Source organism: Pithys albifrons, chromosome 27, assembly GCF_047495875.1.
Source record: "Pithys albifrons albifrons isolate INPA30051 chromosome 27, PitAlb_v1, whole genome shotgun sequence".
Taxonomy (NCBI): domain Eukaryota; kingdom Metazoa; phylum Chordata; class Aves; order Passeriformes; family Thamnophilidae; genus Pithys; species Pithys albifrons.
The window spans coordinates 2,016,734-2,036,104 of NC_092484.1; the positions used below are offsets into that span (position 1 = coordinate 2,016,734).

The 19,371-nt window shown below is 50.6% G+C and overlaps 1 protein-coding gene across 3 annotated transcripts in view; it reads left to right on the forward strand.

Moving 5' to 3' along the window:
* The first annotated feature begins 5,347 nt into the window (after positions 1-5,347).
* Positions 5,348-19,371, forward strand: part of CELF5 (CUGBP Elav-like family member 5) — a 36,765-nt gene continuing 22,741 nt past the window's right edge. Inside the window, exons 1-2 of one of the 3 annotated variants that reach the window (XM_071578334.1) lie at positions 5,348-6,205; positions 12,722-12,804. In XM_071578334.1, coding sequence (XP_071434435.1) covers positions 5,932-6,205; positions 12,722-12,804 — 357 coding nt within the window. In that variant the 5' untranslated portion in view covers positions 5,348-5,931. The remainder of the gene's footprint in view (positions 6,206-12,721; positions 12,805-19,371) is intronic. The other 2 variants (XM_071578331.1, XM_071578335.1) reach the window with 2 other exon arrangements.

Genomic DNA, 19,371 nt, shown 5'->3' on the forward strand with positions numbered 1-19,371 from the left:
TGGAGAGGAAAGGTACAGCTTGTCTGCCCCCTTGGAAGGGCCGTGCCAGTCACACCCACGATTTGAGACAGAAGATCTGTCAGTTAAAAGAGAGATCATGAAGAAAATACCACCTCTGCTGTTTTTCTAAAGAGTTCTTGACCCCTGATCTTTATCTAGATAATTTAATAAACCTTGGGCCCAAGTTCTTTAATGTGATTCTTAACAAAGCCACAAGGACCAAGCTGACAATATCTGACTGGAAACCCACATAGCAATTTCACTACAGTGTCTGTTTTGTAAGGGAGAGGGACAGGACATCAAGACCTTATTTCTGCTGAATCTCAAGAATCCAGTTCTTTATTGTTTAAGGCACACTAAACAGAGGTAGAGTTGGCATTATTTCCTTTGGGCAGTTCAAAGGATGGTGTCAACTGCTGGGTGGAGTGAAGTTCTCCTAGAATTTCTTCCCAGCTCATGTGAGTGGGAATTTGTACTAGAGAATAGCCCACAAGGGCCTATGGGACTAGTGAAAGGCAATTTGAGCTGGTTCTCTCAGGTGGTGCTTGTGTGATAGCACTGAGTACTTCCTGCTGAAGTGCTGGCACAACTGCTATGCTTAGAAGGCTGCTTCTCTTTCTGGGCTGTGCCCCTGCCTCAGATTCCAGCTCTCCCTTCTCTAGCCAGTCTGAAGGAGTCAGTCAGCTGTGCTACTTCATGCTTACCCCTCTGAAGCCTCTCCTGCTGCTGTTTCTAGGGATTGCCCTGTCCACAGAACAGTGGAACAAGCTGGAGATCATTCCCAAGATTGATGCTGCTGTCAAGAAATTATAAGATGAAGAATCTTGGACACCTTCCATCTGTTTATTTTTCCTTGGATGCACTGATGTATAAAGACAAGGATTCTCATCTGGGGCCTTTTTCCTCACGTTGTTGGGGCTTCCTTACTGAGGTGGTGGCCATGCTGACAAGAACAGACTCCTATTATCAATAAGGAGCTTGTAATAAGCACCTGTGAAGTGAGACTTCAACACCTCTGGTCTCAAGCAGACTTGAGGTCTGTGGTGAGGGACATGACATGACCACAACCCACCTTTCCAGGGCTAGATGGCTTCTGTCTACTTTGCGGAGTACTTTGACTGGTCTCCATCTGTTACTGACTTCCATTTGGCTGACTATTGAGTAAGATGGTTTGTGTACCTCATTTGGCATCCTCTGTGTTTCCTCCTCATGCTATTCTGGTTTTTCTTTGAGGATTATTCTACTTCAGCAATTGGTTTGTCTGTAGAGGTTGACTATGCACAACACAGGTGTTTGCATTATGAGAAGGAGAGGCACAGAGTTTCACAGGCTGCCACCTCAACTTTTTTTCAGGCATCCTTCTCTGTAGGTTGCTGTTGGATTTCCCTTTTAGAAGGAGAGTGCTCTGTAGTGTTTTTTCTCATGATGTATTCCCAAATACTCCTGCTATACAGAAGCAGCCAGGCAGCTCCAGGTCATGGGAAGGGCACACTAGAATGTGAATCATTCAAAGGAACTGCTAATTAGGAGGCCTGTTAAATAGAGGGGAAGTTAAAGAATATCCGCAGAGAAAAATGACAAACTATGGAGAGAGTGGAGAGAGGATATTTTATGCTTGAGCTCTAAATGGATCCCACTCTGTGATCAGCTGCAGCAAGCACAGCCTTCCTCAGCAAGACTTTTCCAGACTTTACAACAGCTTGCGTCTTCCATCTATTTTTGGTTTTTCTCTTGCCCTGGTTTCCATAGTATCTGAATGCTTCATGCTCTTAAATATATCTGACACTTACAGCACCTTGGTGAAGTAGGAGGTACAAAGGCCCTTGCTCTTTAGAGCTGCTGGGGCTGTAACAGCTCAGGGATGTGTGGAAGATGTGGGGTGGAGCACTGAATTGGAAATGCTCTTTCTAGAGGCTGGATTTGTCACTGCTGGATTAGCCTTTCACTAGGGACAGCAGGAGAAAAAAAACAATCTTTCCTCCTAAACTGCTCCAGAATGTTTTGAAAGGCTCAGTGCTGGAGCTGCTTGCAGCAGAGGTGGAGATGAGATTTGGTGAGGGGAGGCATTCTCCTCTAATCTGGAGTTCAGCTATTCTCTAGTCAGGTGTCACATTCTTTCACGTGCTTTGCTTTCAAGCATTGGAAGAAACAGTTTGCAAACAACCCAAACTTTTTGTCAAATGGGCAACAAGGTGTTTTTTTGTTGCCTTTTTGTTTAATCAATCCTCCAAGAACAGCTGCACTTGACCAGAAAGATACCTGGTATCTTTGATACTCAATTCTAATTTACCACTGTTATAAACAACTTCCAGTCATAAAATCCACAAGCTTTAAAACTTAGTTAATTTTGGGGGGTTTTGCAAAGTTAAAATGTTGAAAGCCCCTAATCTTAAATTGGGTGGTAAAACAGGTCCAGTGAAATATAAACAGCAAGTTCTTTGTTGACATGATTGGATAAAATCTTATGGCAAGTTGTATCCTTTGACACAGAGAGGGTGTTTTTCTCTTAGGCTGGCAATCTGGCTGCAGAATCTTTTGCTCCAGACCAGAAGCAATCACATTACAGGAATGAACTTTCCTGAATGAACTTGCTTGGCTATTTTCTGCCAGATCTGTCTTAACCAGCCCTTTGGCTACTCTGCCTGGGGAGCAGATAGGTAAGGGAAGGCAGACTGTTTGAAGGATCCTTGAAAGAAGATAATTTTGGGTATTTTCTTCCTCTTTTTTTTTCTAGTCTGCAGTGAGGATTTTGTGCCTTTAGTGCTGTCTCCTAGGTGATGTGGAAATTCAGAGGTCCAGCTTGTATTTTCCCCATTCCATCATGCCTTTAGTACCTGGAAGGATTGGGCAGGGCTCCTAATGCAAATAAAATATATCTTGCTGTTCCTGTATCCTTTGGGCCCTTCTCAAATTGGGGCCACTAGGCTGGGCCTCTTCACCTTTTACCTTAAGCTGCTCCTGTCTAAATCCAAATACTCCTATGCCACAAGGAAAGTATAGGTATGTGTAAAGAAAGCACTTTGGGTGTTTCTCACTAGCAAATGTCCCTTTGAAGAAGAGAAACTTCCTGGGCACACAATGTGGTTTTCTTTTAGCAGTTCTTTTTGAAGCAGCATCTCAGGTTTGGGCAGAATCTATTCTTTCACCCTCTGGGAATTGTGCAGCTGAGCTCTGCTGTGCTCCTTCTGGCACTCTTGCGTAGACTCCTCCGTGACAGCTGCAACATGTTCCTTCTTCATCTGCAAAGGTGACCTGTCATTTCCCTTTTTCTCTGTCTTAGTGCTATAACTATCTTTTATCTACCCCTTAATCCTGTTACTCTGGTCTATAATTCTCTGTCTGGCTCTGTAAACTCCAGGTGCTGATTGGCAGCTGTTCTGTTTTTCATTTACCAACAGTGTTTTCATGTCTGTTGTTCTCTGCTGCAGTTGGGGTGATTATAATATGTCCATTCATGGACTCCAGAAGATACTGGATATATCTTTCCTTCTAAATAGACATTTTCTACCTGAGGCACTGGGTCCCTCAAGCTGTAATACAAGTTGAGAGCAGCTTGTGCTGCAGCAGCTGATGTGAAAAAGCAGGCTAGGCATGGAAAGGTGCTTCAAAACATGACTTGCTTAGGCATGATTCATCCAAGGTGGGGATTGCTGCTGTTGTGATAAAGATTTCTTGTTTTTAAGAGTGCCTTATCTGTTTGCAGCTGTTAAAAATGAGAACAGCTTGACTTGCCATAGGCTTCCCAGCTGATGCATCTGTGCCTTCCAAAGAGATGGCAGAACCCTGGTGGCCTCTGCAAGATACATAAGCAGAAAGTTTGACCAGTGTGAGGAGATATGGGGGGGGTTTAGGGTAAATTTTAGGAGAGGTACCATTCTCAAACACAAGACAGCTCTGCAGCAAGAGTCTTCAGACAGTTTGCAGTGACCCCTGGGTTTAGACTGCAAAAAGCTGGAGGCCTTTGGGATTCCATTTCTGTGAAAAGCCTGGGTGCAAATTGCAGACTCTTGCATCTGCTGGCCCTGAGTAAGTGTTCTGGCACCTCCACACACAGGTGGGGACAACAGCCAGTGCTGGAGAAAGGAGGATACAACTCTGCAGCTTGGAAAAGGGTAGAGATTCTCTGCTGAGCTCAAGAGCAAAGTGGGATGAAACCACAGTGCCTCCCTCCTGAGGGCCAGCACGTACCTCTGTTTCTGACATTCTTGCCATGACTTTAGCCTGGGAGCCAGGTGGGTGCTCATACATGACCAGTATTCAGTTCTTCCCTCAGCTCTGTAGCATTGGGACATTCCTGATAACAGCCCTCTGTTTTCCTTACCTTTCCTGTACAGCTCTCAGGATTGAAACCTGCTGCACATACCTCCTGTTGCAGGGACCTGGAGTCATCCTCCTGCCTTCCTGGCTAAACCCACGCCTAACAGATTGGGTAGGGTTCGAGGCAGTGCTCTGAGAGGTGAGCTGGTATGTGGGGCACTGTGGGGACAGGGTAGGAGCAAGGATGGGACCTGGGGAGCAGGCAGGAACCTGCTGAATTGTGTGTGGGGCTGTTATCACCCTGGCTGTGTGTGCTGGATAGCAGGGTCACCTCTACACCCACTGGTGCCCTCCCTCTGCAGGATCCAGGGCAGGAGTAGTGAGGGATGGCAGAAACCTCTTAGCAGGGAGACTGAGCAAGGGGAAGGGAGGCCAGGCTGTGCCTGCACCACAGTTCTTTGCAAAACCTCAGGCCTGGCATGCTGAGTGGAGCTGAGCACCTGGCTATGCCATGGCTCCCTCTGCAAACAATCCAGCCAGCACCCCCTTCCTCCTGCCCCCAGCACGAGGGCACAGAAGCGTTTTCATCTTCAGGGACACCGGGGCAGGATGACAGGCTAAAATGCACGGCGTGACGACAGAAGCTGTGCAGGCTGCAGAGGAAAGGCTCCGTGGGAGACGCAGGCTGTGGGCGGCAGAGCAGCCTTTGGGCAGCATCCCTGCAGCGCCGCTGCTCCCGGTGGAGCACAGCCTGGGCTGTGCTGTGCCTTGGCACCACCCTGGTGTGCCAGCCGTGCAGCAGAGAGGTGAGACAGCCCGGGCCACCCGGGCCGTGCTGCTTGGAGCGCTGACATCCCTCCCCTGCTGCCTCACAGCGCCTGGAAGAGCCAGTGGGAGAGCAATCCACATCCTCACATGGGGATGGGATCTGATCCTGGCAGCAGTAATGGCTGCTCCGACATGGATGTGCAACCAGCTCCTGACCATCTGGCACCACCCGACACAGGACGGAGCTGGGAACGCCTCGGCCAGGCCCCAGTGAGGAGGGAGCTGAGCTGCTGGGAGGAAAGGGGACTCTGCCTAGAAGGGCAGGGGCACAGAGCCCTGTCGGGGTCGTAGACCTGGGGCCGCGAATCGCTTCCCATTCCAGCTGAGCCTCCTCCAGCACTGGCGCTCGTGTCTGTGCTCACCACCGGGCGACGGCTGCGTTAGAAAATTTCGTGCTTTAAACAACCTCTTTGCCTCCAGCCCGTGGTTGCGGAGACACTGAGAAAACAGGTGCAAACACTCATTCCTGACCGGGATGCGGAGGCGCTCAGAGCTCTGCCCTCTCCTCGCCCTAAAACACACAGCTGGGGGCGGGCGTCGCGTCTCGCTGCTCGGCGCTCCCTTAGCAGCCACACGGCCTCTCCTCAAGCCCTCCTGCCCATCCCTGTCCTCCTGCGCGACCCTCCCGGGGTCCCTCGGGGCCATCCCGGTGCCCACCGAGCCCCCCCCGCCCCGTTCCGGAGGCGCCCCCGGTGCCCCGCGGCCGGCAGGGGGCGCTGCGCGCGGCTCTTTGTGGCGGCGCCGCCGATCGCTCCCATCCCAATCCCATCCCAATCCCATCCCCATCCCGCTCCCAGCCCCGCTCCCGCTCTCGCCCCCGCCCGCAGCCGCGCCGGGCGCGGGGGCATGGCCAGACTCACGGAGGGCGAGGCGAGGAGACAGCCGCCGCCGCTCCCGCCAGCGCCGCAGCCGCCGCGCCGAGCCTCCCCCATGAGCAGCAGCGGCGGCGCGGAGCCCCCCGCGCAGCCCGACAGCATGAAGGACCTGGATGCCATCAAGCTCTTCGTGGGGCAGATCCCCCGCAACCTGGAGGAGAAGGACCTCAAGCCGCTCTTTGAGCAGTTCGGCAAGATCTACGAGCTCACGGTGCTCAAGGACCGCTACACCGGCATGCACAAGGGTGAGAGCGGCGCGCACAAAGGGGCGGCGGGCCCGCGGCCGCTCCACGCGTGACCCACCGTGGCGTGCTGTGCTCTTTTCCCCCCACCCTCCTTCCCATCCATAGCGACCTCCTGCCGGGGGGCAGGTCCGCATCCTCGGCGCCCACGGGCAGAGCCCCCCGGAGCTCCGCCGAGCCCCCCGGGGCCCGGGGAAGGCACCGACGGGGCTGCCGCGGGTCCCCTCGGTGCGCTGTGCGGGGCTCCCCCCGGCCCCGACACGGGGAAGGCGCTGCGGTTCGAAAAGCCGCGCAACAAAGAATACCGGCCGCGCACCCGCCGCTGCCCGTGTCCTTTGGGGTAGATGAGGGGCCTGGCTGGCGGCAGGATGGGGCGATGAGGGGGTTTTCCCTCGCTGGAGGACCTTCAGTGGATGCTGAAAAGTTTGAGCAGGCTCCTTTAGCCGCTGTCGTTGTTGTGTTTGAGAGCGGTATTTGGAGGCGCTCGGGGTGTCGGCTCCCATCGGTGGAGCGGCTCTGCCCCGCCCCGGCAGGTGCTCGGGGTCTTGTGACAGCACCGCTCCAGCCAAGAACGGCAACTCTGAGTTGTTGGCTGTAAGATCCGAGGGGGTGATGGCAGCCCCACTCCCTGGCACGGGCAGAGCAACCTGCAGGGAACCCACAGTAAGTACCCTGAAAGCTCTCGGGGCTCAGCCTGGGCCGCTGTGCCCTAAAATGATCCGTGATGGGCCGTGTGTTGGTGCGTGCTGGAGGCTGTGTGGCACCTTCAGTCCTGATGCCTCAGATTTAGGAGGAAAGGTAAGGAAAACTGAGTGTCTTGGTAACGGGGACCATTCTAGGCTGAACAGAGAGGAAGGAGGACAAGAGAAAAACAAGCTTATTTTTAAACAAAAGGCCAAATCTAACTCCAGCACAAAAGGAAAACACTTCCTCATTGAAGCCTGTGGGGGCTGGGCTGACTTGAATTTTGCTGAAGAAGTGTGTCTGGTTGTGACCTAAGAACAAGAATGCCATGTGTGCAAGGAGCTGCATCCAAACCTGCTGCCAGTGAGTTGCAAGGTTTCAAACCCAGGAAGGGGGAGAATGGGCCCAAGGCAAAAGGCAGTTGTGCATTTCATCTCAGGTGACATCTTAAATATAGACTGTGTGGTCTGAGATCAACTTCCAGCCAGGAGACAAGTTCTAGGCATCTGCTTAGGTATGGAAATTAGAAAGGGGTACAGTGGTATTAGCCAGATATGTGGGATATTAACTTGCTGTTAAATGCAAGATTTCTGCAGCAAAATAAGTACATCCTTTTGGTTTTGACATTTTTTTGCCCGGATGCAGGTGTTGTTGGTCAGGGGTTGTTGTGGCCAGAACAAGTGCTCTGTTCTGCCCAGAAAATGCTGTTGAGATGTGTCGGTTCTCTGGTGGCCCTTGCACAGTTGTTTCCACACACCTTCAGTTTCCTCTGCCCCTCCTTGTCCTGTTCTATATGAAGTGAGAGGCTGGGATTCCTTCCTTCCTGGCAGGGAAGGTCCTCAGCCTGTTTTGGGAATAGGCAATACATCTTTCCATAAGAGTCATTCCTTCACAGGGATGTGGAGGGGGCATTAACATGCAGTGAGGGAATTAAACCCACAATGCAGCCCACCCTGACTCCTGCCTTCCAATCCCATCTTACAGCTTTGGCTACATTGGCTTGGGCTCTGTGCAAGAAGGCCATGCTGGTGAGGAGCCACTGGCATCAGCAGACCTGAAGGGTTCCAGGCCTTGCCCAGGAGCTGCAGTGGCCTGGAGGACTGTCACAGGCACTGCTCAGGGCACACTTTGGTAAATCTGAAGAGCTCATTCCTGTGCTGTACAGAAGCCACAGCCTTTCTGGGGCAGTTGTAACAGCAGACTCAGTTTTGTCTCCCCATGTTCCCTGGTGTGCAGTGAGATCCAACTGACAGCTCACATGCAGCTTCCATCTGCTTTTTCCCCTTCTTTCCCCAAATGGGAGGAAGCAGTTGTATGAGAAGCCAGCAATGCTGGTGAAACCCAGCAGGTCCTCTTGTATTCCCTTACAGCTTGACATGGAGCTGAGCAGCCGCCTCTGCTCCCAGGAGGGAAAAAAAGGTGGAAAAGGCGTGCCAGGGACAGGAGGATATGAGTTGGGTTGCTGCATCCAGGAGCTGGCTGAGTTGGTCCTGTACAGATGCTGAGAATGGATGAATTTGGTGGAGGCAGAGGGAGATTTAACAGATTTAGAAACATGAGCTCAGTTATGAAATGGTTTTGTTAGTACCTGACTGGTCGTGTCTCAGCAACCTGTCTGCTGGTAGTTGATGCTGTTCCAGCCCACTGTTATTCATGAGGCAGTTTTTCTATTTATGTTAATCACAGATACATTTGCATGTTAATGGTGGTGTTTGTCTCAAAGCTGGTGTTTTCATGGGAAGAGCAGGGAGGGATTTGAACACCTCCATTCCATTTTGGAATGGTCAGAGGAGACCGAGTAGGGAGAGTCAAGAGGAAGGCTTTGGCCTTGTGTTCTGGGAATAGTCAGAAGGCCATTCCTTCCCAAGTGTCAGCTGAATGGGTTTCCTAGGAGTGCTCATGGTGAGGAAAGTGGAGAGACTCAGGAGTGTGAGGCACTAAACTGAGGTGCAGGGGAATGTTTGGCAGGGGCAGGAGCAGCCCTCCTGCAGGTGCGAGGATGAATGGATGGTGTGGGACAGATGGGTGGCTTTTCCAGAGGGCAAGGACACAACAGCACCCCCAGCCTTAACTTGCCCTGCTGGCAGCTGAGTTTTGACTCAGCTTCTGCAGGTGTGTAGATCAGCTCCCCACTGACTCCATGACTCCCCTGCTGAAGTGTTTGATGTGATTTCTGATGCTGAGCAGAATCCAGAGGTCTCTCTCTTGTACAGACTGGCAGCCTTTTCCTGCTCAAGGCTTTAGGCTGCTGGTGTATGGTAGCAATGTTTAGGATCTGAAGGGACTGTAAATTCCAGAGTTAATGTGTGGTTTGTAGGGAGGATCAGGCATAGAATATATTTTTTTTCTGCAGTCTCTTACAAGTGGAACTAGGCTGGGTTCTGCTTTTAGGGAGCTGGAAACCCTCCTGGATCCCATGGAATTAGGGTGGTATCACCAACAATGATGGGACACAGGGGTTCTTTTAGGGATTCTTGGCACAATGATGATGGCAATAAGTCATAGTCAAAAGCTTAAAGCTTAAACTTAAAATTTTTTAACTTAAACCTTCATTTTCTTAACAGAATTTTATGATTAATAGAGCACAGAATTTATTATTAGATCAGCATAGTGTTTCTACAAGCAGAATCACTATACTACAATCTACAAGTAGTGTAACACAGAATTCATAAAACTTAATTTATGATTCCTGGAGCTCTTGCAGATGAGCTTTGCAGGCAGTGCTCTGGGTGCTGTTGTGTGTGTCTGTGCTGACGTGGGTCGCTGGCACCACCCAGGACCTTCCAGGCCAACACTTCTTAACACCCTGAGCACTTCTCAACACCACGTCCCATGGCTCAGGGGGCACAACTGACTGGGTGTTAGGAGTGCCTGAGGGGCACAGGCCTGTCAGTGTGAGGTGGCTGTTAACTAAAGCAGGACATGTGGAGGTGAGAAACCATGGTGGGAGTGACAGGCTCCTCTGCACCCCTGTGGATGTCTCTCCACTGCTGAGCAGATCCTTGGGTGACTCTGCCAAGCTCAAAGTTTTAGGAGTCCAAAGAACCCATGAAAGGCGTGGTAAGCAGAATCCTAGGGAGTAGCTGAAGAATTAGTGTGTAAGAGATAATATCTCTTCAGGAAGAAGTTTCTTTTCCCCAAATATTTGTTTACACAATTTGGCTTAGGGTGTAGTGTTTCTGCCAAACCCTTTCCTGTGTCTCTGACCAGTGCTTTGTAAAGAAAAGAACTCCTGCATCCTACCTCCACAAGACCTGGCTGTAGAAGACAGTAATGATGTTTTCTAAAACATGTAGCTGACATATTTAGCTCCCTCCTTTCCACAGCCAGCACAGCCTTTCAGGTTTTTGCCATTGGGGAAGTAAGAATGAGATTGAAATGAGTGAGATGAATGTCCTCATAGCTTAGAGATGTGGAGAGCTCAGAGATGGAGTGTGGGCCAGGCTGTCCTGTGCCTTTAGGCTTGCTTGGCTCTGTCCAGCCAAGACAAGCCTGTTGTTAGAGCTTGCCCAAGTGCTATTTCATGCTTGAGTGAGGGGAAGGAGTATAAGCTGGATACTGTTGAGCAAATATCCACATCCTTGCAAAGCAGAGCAGCAGCGAGGATTGCCCTTGGACTGAAGTTTGAGGCGTCTCCAGGCTCCACATTTCAGGATGTTTCTGTCTCCAGAAGCTGCTGCCTCTTGGTACTGATACCTGGACACCTAAAGGATAAACAGTGTTATGGGCTGCCTTTGCTGGAGGGAAGAGAAAGATCAGAGGACTCCTGGGAGGGGACTCATGGCACTTTTTCAGATTGGTGCTGGTGGTTGCTGAGCTTTATAAATCCTGACCTGGCATGATGACAGTGCCTTGCAAAATAACTCTCTCCCTGTGTGAGGAGGGTCTCTCCTTTATCCCTACTAAATGGTGTGCTTTGTCCAATCCTCATTTTCCCCTTTTCCTCCCATGGACTGAGGTTTTTGAGCCTGACAGTGCACATTACCTCAGTTTTGACATTCCTGAGCAGTGGAATTTGGGCCTCGAGGGTAAGGTTTGCATGCTTAACTCAGCAGATAGCTTCTTGTAGGCTTAACTCCTCTCCCATCCTTAGTTTTTTGAGGTTTGATGGCTAATGCTGCTGAGGCAAGGATGGTGTCTTCATTGTGGACATAGTACCAATGCACTGAAGCTCTTACTGGAATAAGTTGCTTATTCCCAACCCCTGACTTCAGCATTTTGTGTGCTAAACCTGACCCTGATTATCTTAGAATGGGTCTCGTGGGACTTGTAAAGCAGCAGACTGGAGCAGCAGGTGGTGTCAGGCAGGCACTTGTGTTGGGGTCTTATTTGACCAGGCCTTCAAGTCTGTGAGAAATCTGCTCTCTGGTTACAGAGATGGTTTTGAGGCTTGGTCTCAGAGCAGTCTGTGGGGGAGAGTGAAAGCAGAGCTGTGCTCCCCCCTCTTTGCCATGAGCAGGGGAGTTCACCTGCCTCCTTCCTGGCCTTTGCTGCATTTCTTAAATTATCTGTTGATCCCACGTTTGACTTTGGTGCAGAATTCTTGGTTCAAAACCTGGGCAATAAGGAGCTTTAATTATCTCTTACAGATTTCTAGTGCTTGTGTGCTGTTTATGGAGGGGTTTTTTTTATTCCCTAGCAAGAGGTGTGAGGACAAATGTGATTTGCTCAGCTGCAGCAACTCACTGGAGTAGGGATGGAAGAACAGGATAATTGTGTTGCCATGGGTTGAGGTTGCCCTTGTGGCTCACTGGGGTGGAGGGGAGAGGTCCAGACATCCCCTGTCCCACATCCACCTTTGGATCCACGGAGTACCCCAAGCCAGGCACAAGAGGCAGCAAAACAGGCCTCTCTGGGCCATCTGCAGCCCCAGGGTAGACAGGGACGTTTAGCAGCAGCCAAAGGGACGTGTCCTGCCTCTGCTTAGGATGTGAAATGCCACTGCCAATAGGAGGGGGGTGAGTGAGGGGGTCAGATGCATCGTAGCGTTCGAGTCTATTCTCCAGCGCTTTGCCTATCCTCATCTGAAACAACTCAAGTGATGGAGCTTCAGGCACTTCCCTGGGGAGATCATTCTACAGTCTAATAAATCTCTTTCTGCTAGGAAATGTTTCTTGATAACCAGCCAGATTTTTCCTTTGCTTAGTTTCATTTGATTATTCTTAGCATGGGAGCACCCAAAGATGATCCCTCTTCTTCCCAGAGGGGCTACAATTCCTCCCCTCCTCCCCTGGCTCCAGTATTCAGCTAAGATGTTGAGTCATATCTTGACTTAGAATGTCAGGATCTGGCCTTTCCTTTGTGCTTTTCATCTTGCCTCTTAAGTTGGCCCTTGAAGAATGCATTATGCTTTGCAGCTCTCTGGATTTCCCTTGTCATGCATGTGTATGTTGGGGTGTGTTTGTGCACAGAAGGCCAGGCCTCTCCCTCTGTAGCTTTCCATGATTCGTGAATCTGAGCCCAAAATCCCAGGCACTTTTCCTCTTTCCTTGCTTTTTTGTTTCTTTTTGTTTGTTTGTTTAAATCAATAATCACACTGGTCCTTGCCTCTCCTCTGATCCCTGTCTTTTGGACTGTTTCTGCCACAGACCACATTAGCTTTCCTTTTGCATTCCTGTTGTGTCTCACCTTGTTCAACACCTGTGTCAAACCTGGTTGACTCACTGGGACCCTTTCCCAGGACTTAACAGACCTTGGATGGGGCCTGCAAGCCCTTTCACATTGTTCCTTTGTCTTTTTCCCTGGAGCCTCAGACACATCCGAATTACGTAACGTTTGTGTTGATGTGCATCTGCAACTGCCTGTCTAACTTGCCACTCTCTGTACCCTCTGCAGGTTGTGCATTCCTCACATACTGTGCCAGAGACTCTGCCATCAAAGCCCAGACAGCACTGCACGAACAGAAGACTTTGCCAGGGGTAAGTCAGTCCTGGTGAATCCTGTCTGGAGTTGATGCCACGGACAGGCCAGTGGGGATTGGCAGGGGAGGGAGCAAGGGTGGGAAGTGGCTTAGGTGAATTTTCCTGCTTGTGAAGGAGAGGTGTGTTTTGGGGATTAGAACAGGGATATGGGAATGGAAGCACAGCACTGTTTTTCACAGAGCTGCTGCTTTTTTCTCCACCTGGGCAAGGCTGCCCCATCCAGCCCTGGCCAGGCCTGTTCCTGTGCAGCTCTTGGCTCTCTGTGGTGGGACATGTCTCCTTCACCTGTTTGTCCCTGTCACTGTGGGGGTGGGGGTTTTGGGGTGGAGAACATGGGCACAGCCTGCACAGTGAGTGTGCTGGAAAGCTCCCACAAGACAGGACAAGATACCAGACTCTTTTTCCAGATGTGCAGAACCTCCTGGTGCATCTGCTTCTACTGTGCCATTGCCCTGCAGGGTGCCTGGACAGACTCCTAGTGCAGTGTCTCAGTTGGATCAGAACAAAAAACACACTTGCCACATCCCATTGTTTGGAAGAGAAATTGGTTATGTGGGTGAGACCAGGACTGCTGAACTGTCTGTGGGCTGTTCCTGGGTCCTGCTCACTGCACAGCTGACCCTGGGAGCAAAGTGCAGTGGGGATTGCAGAGCACTGTGGAGCAGGTCCCCACTTTCCTCTGCCTCCCTGGGACCTGCTGGTGAGCTGAAAGGAGTTGTGAATTGTTGCTCTTCCCATTTGGGTATGATCTGGGAGCTTTGACTGGGCACTTCCCTTGCTGTGCTGAGGGGGTTGATCAGGCACGTTGAAAGGATTCATTTGGAGGTGAGTAGGAGGAGGAGCTGGATACTTTTAGAGAGAAGCTCACAGGAGGCCCTGTGTGCTCAAGGCAGCAGAATAATTAATGTAAACCAGGGGTCTCTGGAGAGGGGTTAGGAATTCTTATCCATAACATTTCCTCTTTAACCCATACAGGTCCACAGAGCTTCCCTGGTCTCTCCCAGCTGCCCTCAAGACCTCCACACTCACACATCCTTTTCTTTATTCCTTTACCTCTGCTCCCTTTTTGCAGGGGTCTGTGCTGGCCTTTGAGTGCTGTGACTTAATTACAACTTAACAGGATCTTTATCTCAGGACAGCCAAGGGGGAGAGTCCAAATAAGCAGGTGCCCAAATCAGCTTGAGTTATTTTTGTGTGATGAGAAACTGGTCAGCTTTTTTGGACTAAAGTATTGTCACCTGGTGTGTGTGTTGGTCCAGGGCAGGACTGACAGAGCCTCTGAGAACAAGGCAAGGGATGGAGGAGTCATGAGGAATTAACAATGCTGTTAATGCCATGGGGAAGTCAGACACAACTCTAACTAGCCCCTGCAGAGGGTCTCTGAAAGGTTATTCATGTGAGGCTTGGTGGATTCAAGGCAATCTCAGTTTTGCTGCAGTTCCACATGGGGAATTTGTTGCATGTTTCTCTGCTGTGTGTGCTCTCAGGGGTTATGGAGTGCTGCATGGAGCAGTGTTTGAAGCAGTAGTTTATCTGTGATGTGGTGATCTAAAGGCTTTTTATGATAAGGGAGGTGTAAGAAACTGCCTGGGAACAGTAAGAACTCTGCTAGGAGAGTACTTTTGAACGTATTTGTCTGGAGACAGTTAATGAGCAATGTGGTGTAATTATGTTTCAGGATTAGGATGAAGATGAGCTGTGCTGCATTTGGAGCTGTCTGTTTTCAGGCTGTCAATACACCACCTCATCACATTTAGTTTCCCTTTTGTTAAGTCCCTCAATGACCAAGAAGTCACGATTCCCTCTCTCTGTGATCATTTTAGTGCTATTTAGGGATGGTAACTACCAGAATGAGACAGACCTTCATCCTGATGCCCACAGAGTTGGTCTGGTCATGAATGTGGGCTGGGTGGCCTCAGCTTCCAGCCCTGGTTTGCTCGTGGCTGTGGGGCATCCCCCATCCCTCTGACCCAGCTGATCACAAAAATACTCCTGAAATGAATCATGGACAGGAGTGATGGGTATTTGCTTCCCTATTTTGGGAACAAGGGCGTAAAATTTCGTCTCTGTACAATCACATCTCCTGATGAATTCTGTGGCAAAGCCAGAAATACAGCGAGGGCTTGAGCACAGGACAGGGAACAGAATAACTGGACCACACCACTGAGATTTCAGTAGATGGGCTGTAGTCTGGTAAACAAGTGATTTCTTGTTCATTTTAACCCTGCTCCATCTCTTTGTTGCACAGAGCAATAGCAGCAGGAAAGGTGAAGGGGATGTGACATCAGTGTAGGGTGACACAAACAGTCACCTGAATGCAAGACCAAGCATCAGCACCTTTAGAGACAAGCAAGGGATCAAACTGGCATAGGAAGGATCTTGTGTTGATCCTACACTTGCTGTTGTGCTGCCAAACTGACACAGATGCCACAAGAACCCAAGTGCCTTCCTGTGCTGGTCTCAGTGCAGAGAGCAGTGGTTGACCTGAACAGCTCATGACCCTGAACAGAGACAAATTCCTTTCTTGGTCTGGACTGAGGGTTTGGTAAGGACAGATTTATGGCAATGCTTTGGTGTGGTTTCTGAGGGGTCCTTAGGCTGTGATCAGGTGGCTGAAGCAGAACTTCTGCATTCTCTTCCAAGTCTGTCACACAGGTCTGGGCCCACTGAGGTGTTGCTTTGACCCTCCAGGTGTGATGCCAGTGATGTCAGCCCATGTAAGAATGTGCACACATTGTTCCTGCAGGGCCAGGAGTGCAGTGTAGCTTTCCTGAGGTTTTATATTTATAGTTATGTTTTAGGCTTTCCATATAAGTCTGTAGGAATCACCATGATCTCTCTTTGCTCCTGTAGCATTTCTGGCGAGTTCTCCTTCTGTGAGATCAAAATTCTTTCTTGTCTTTAAATTGAGGGCTGTTGGATGTATGGTAACCAACTGGAATTTAAACTTTAAAACCCCAATTTTTTGACAGTAAGGCTTAGCTTCTTTTTCCAAGGTAGAAAGGATTTTGGCTTTCACACCCTTTTGTGTGGCCTAGTGTGCTCAGGGTGTAAAGCAACAAGACTGTCATAACATCATAGAATCATTTAGGTTGGAAAAGACCTCTGAGACTGTTGAATCCAACCATTAACCCAGCACTGCCAAGTCCACTAAACCATGTCCCTAAGTGCCACATCTACACATCCTTTAAATCCCTCCAGGGATGGTGACCCAGCCAGTCTCACCTGTACAGTCAGTTGTGTGTTGTATTATCCAGAACAGCCGTGCTGCCCTCGGAGCTGCTGAATTGTTGTCAGTGCAGTCTGGAAGTAACAAATGTGTGAATATTCCTTTGGGGAGGGCAGGATGGAGCTCCCTACAACAGAGAGGTGAAGTGAATCCTTGGTGAATTAGCAGAAGTGTGTTATCCCCCAGGCTCTGAGGAGCTTAAAAGGATGCCAAGTGTCTGTGTCAGGTGGGTGGGCAGGAGGAGTGTCCGGGCAGGGCAGGTGGTTCCACACTGTGTGGTGTGGACTGTGTGGCTTGTGAAGCTCAAGTGGGTTTGCCCATTGCCCAGTTGGTACCAGGGACAGGCACATGGCACTCTGCTCACCGGGCAGGGCACAGGCAGCACCAGCACCGTGGCCAGTTCCCTGCCCAGCACCACCTCCTCCTGCCCTGCACTGGGCTCTCTGCTCTGTGCAGACATCCCATTTCGTGTTGCCCAGTTCTCCTCCCTGGGGGCTGTGCAACTGAGCCTGACTCAGTCCCAGTGAACAGTTTGTTTAGTCTTTTGAGCCCGTCAGGGGAGGAGATGGATGTGCCTGAGGAACAAATAGAAAGCAGCTCCCTCTGTGGCCTCAGTACACAGCACTTGGGGAGAGACACACAGCCCACGTGGGCTGAACAGAGGCCAAAATCTTCCAAGCTGAAAAGCAGAGAGGAAATCAGGCCCTTAACACTTCTTCCTAAATCTAGAGTCCTCTTCAGCTGCCAGCCAGCTTAGCAGTGTAGTGTTTCACCTTCTCCCCACTCACTGGCACATTCCTCCTCCCTGGCTCGATGAGATGATATTACATCTCTGTAACCCATGCCTTTGATTCGTGATTGTGCCTTCACTTTGCTGAGTTCTGAAAGGAATTGGAGAGGTTATTAATGACATACAGTGATCACACAGCAAGTTAAAGCCTCTTGCTAAGTGAAATTTGAGGGAAAAGCATCCAGCTTTTCAATATTTCACAGAAACGCTTTATGTTTCTTTTCATTTGCAGCCAGACAGTTGCAAATTACATAAAATTGCTCCTGGTGAAGAGGAAGAATAGAAGGACGAAGTGAAGGGGGGAGGTTTAAAAAAGTAATTCTTCTGGCAAGGTACAGTTAGTTTTATTTCTGTACAAAACAAAGAAGGGCTTGCTGAAAGGTAGGCAGGTAAGTGGCAGAAATTGGTGTTAGTCCAAGCTGGGAACATGGGCAGTTTAAGAGCAGTTATGGGGATACTGAAATGTGGCTATGCCATAGGGAGAACTCATGGATGCAGGGACACAGGAGTGGAAAATTACAGAGAGCAGCAGCATGAGAGCAGAGAGAGGCTCTGGGAGTGCACCAGGGGCTGAGATGCTGCAGCACTCACTCAGATAGTTGGGCACAAGGATTAGGGCAGAGACCCAGCAGAGCTTGAGCAGAGGGCACCCCTGTGGGTGGGCTGTCTCCTGTGCTGCCAGGAGCAAGGGCTCTCTTGGGCCATCTGTCAGGATGCACAGGGATGATGCAGGGGGGAACAGGTGACTGGAGGGGCTTTGGTAGAGAGGTCAAAGCATCTCGTTCTTCCCTCCCCTTCCTGGTGTGAAGACCAGTATTTCTGGAAGTTTCTTCAAGTGAACACTGCAGGGTATTGCAGCTGGCAAAGCTGGGGGATGTGCTGAGGAGTGGAGTAGGTGGCCCAAAAGTTTGGCTGGGGGCTGGATCTGGGCCCCAGTTGTTCATCTTCGCAGCTTGAACCTTTGGGCAGGGCAGGGCAGGGTGGAGAAGTTTTTCCCATGTCCATCCTGCAGGTTTGATAGACAATATTGGCAAATTCTTGACAGCCATACAACACTATGAGTAGAAGGCAGAGTTACAGAGAGCATGCCAGGGCTGCCTCATTGGAGTGGCAGCACCAGAACATGAAGGTGGTTCTGGGCTAAAGAAGCAGCAGAAGTGCCTGTTCCCTGCAGAGAGAATTGCAAACACTTGTGCTGGTGAAGGTTTGCCTTAAGGGGCTGAGAAGATCATGTGGCAATGCAGCTGCCCAGTGAAGTGCCAGCAGGGAAGAGGCCAGGGAAGAGCAAACTTCCAAGGCAGACATTGGCTCCTGTAGCCCGTGGAATTGGAAAGATAATAAAATTAAAGCTGAGCACCCATTCCCACATGCCCTGTCCTGTGCAGGAAGGGTCTGCCTTTCTCCCAGTTCCTGTCCTTTGCACAGCTGGGCCCTCACATGTCCCTGCAGCAGAGCTTTGGTCTCCCAAGAGCTGGTGTGTTCCCTGCTGAGCTCCTCACCTGTGCCTGGGAACACACAGGCACCTGGTCCCAACCCAGACACACCTTTTGTCTTTGCAAAGGCAGCCACCCTTCTGAGCCAGGCTCCAAATTCCCATCTCCTGGGGGTCATTTGGGGTGTGTGCCTGCCCAGGAGTGCTTGTGAATGTGGATAGAGGCAGGATCATAGAGTCATTTATGGTGGGAAGGATCTCGGGGGCTTCTGGTGAAACCCCAGTCAAGGCAGGGCTAACTACCTACCTTAGATCCCTGGGTATCTTCTCCAGGTGAGTTTTGACTGTCTGCCAGCCTGTCAGCACCCCTGAAAAGGAAAAGCTTATCTAGTACAGCCATAACTTCTGCTGTTCAGCCCAGAAATGGCTCAGGAGATTCCTACTGTGGCACTGGGGCTTGGGCCCATTTTCTGTGGATTTTCCCCTGGGCAGGTCATTATTGCTGCAGGTTTTGCTCCACTCAGCCTGTTCATGGAAATGGTTGCCAAGGGAACTGGTGCAGCCAGTCTGTGTGCAGGCAGAGGGTCCTGCTGCATGGCAGAGATGCCTTTGCTGGCCCCTGTCGTTACCCTGCCATGGGGCAGAGGGGCTGGGGGCACTGGGGGGCTGCTGATGCCCCCAGATGACAGGCCCAGACCGATGGCAGCCTGTTAACCTGCCAGCACAGCCATGGGAGGCCTTTGCAGGCTCTGCAGACCCACTGTGGCATCAGCTCAGACACCTTCTGCCCTCACCCTGCCCTTCCCCATTTTGCTGGGTCCACAGAGCTCCAGTTTGTGCAGAGAAGCACCTGGGGATGCTCTCTGGGTATTGAGTGTCTTCTCCAACCAGCCTAGCAAAAAGAACAAAGCCAGCTGAGTGTGACATTGCTCCCAGCTTTTCCCTCTGCAGCTTTCTTCCTCTTGCTCATAGTAACTCCGTGACCCATCTCACATACAGCTTTTCCCTGCTTATTTTAGGCCTGCTAAGCTGTTCCCACCTTGCTGGAAGGGACTTTTGTGACAAGGGCCTCCTTGGGCAAGTCTCTGTCTCTGCTGAAGCAAGATGCTGCAG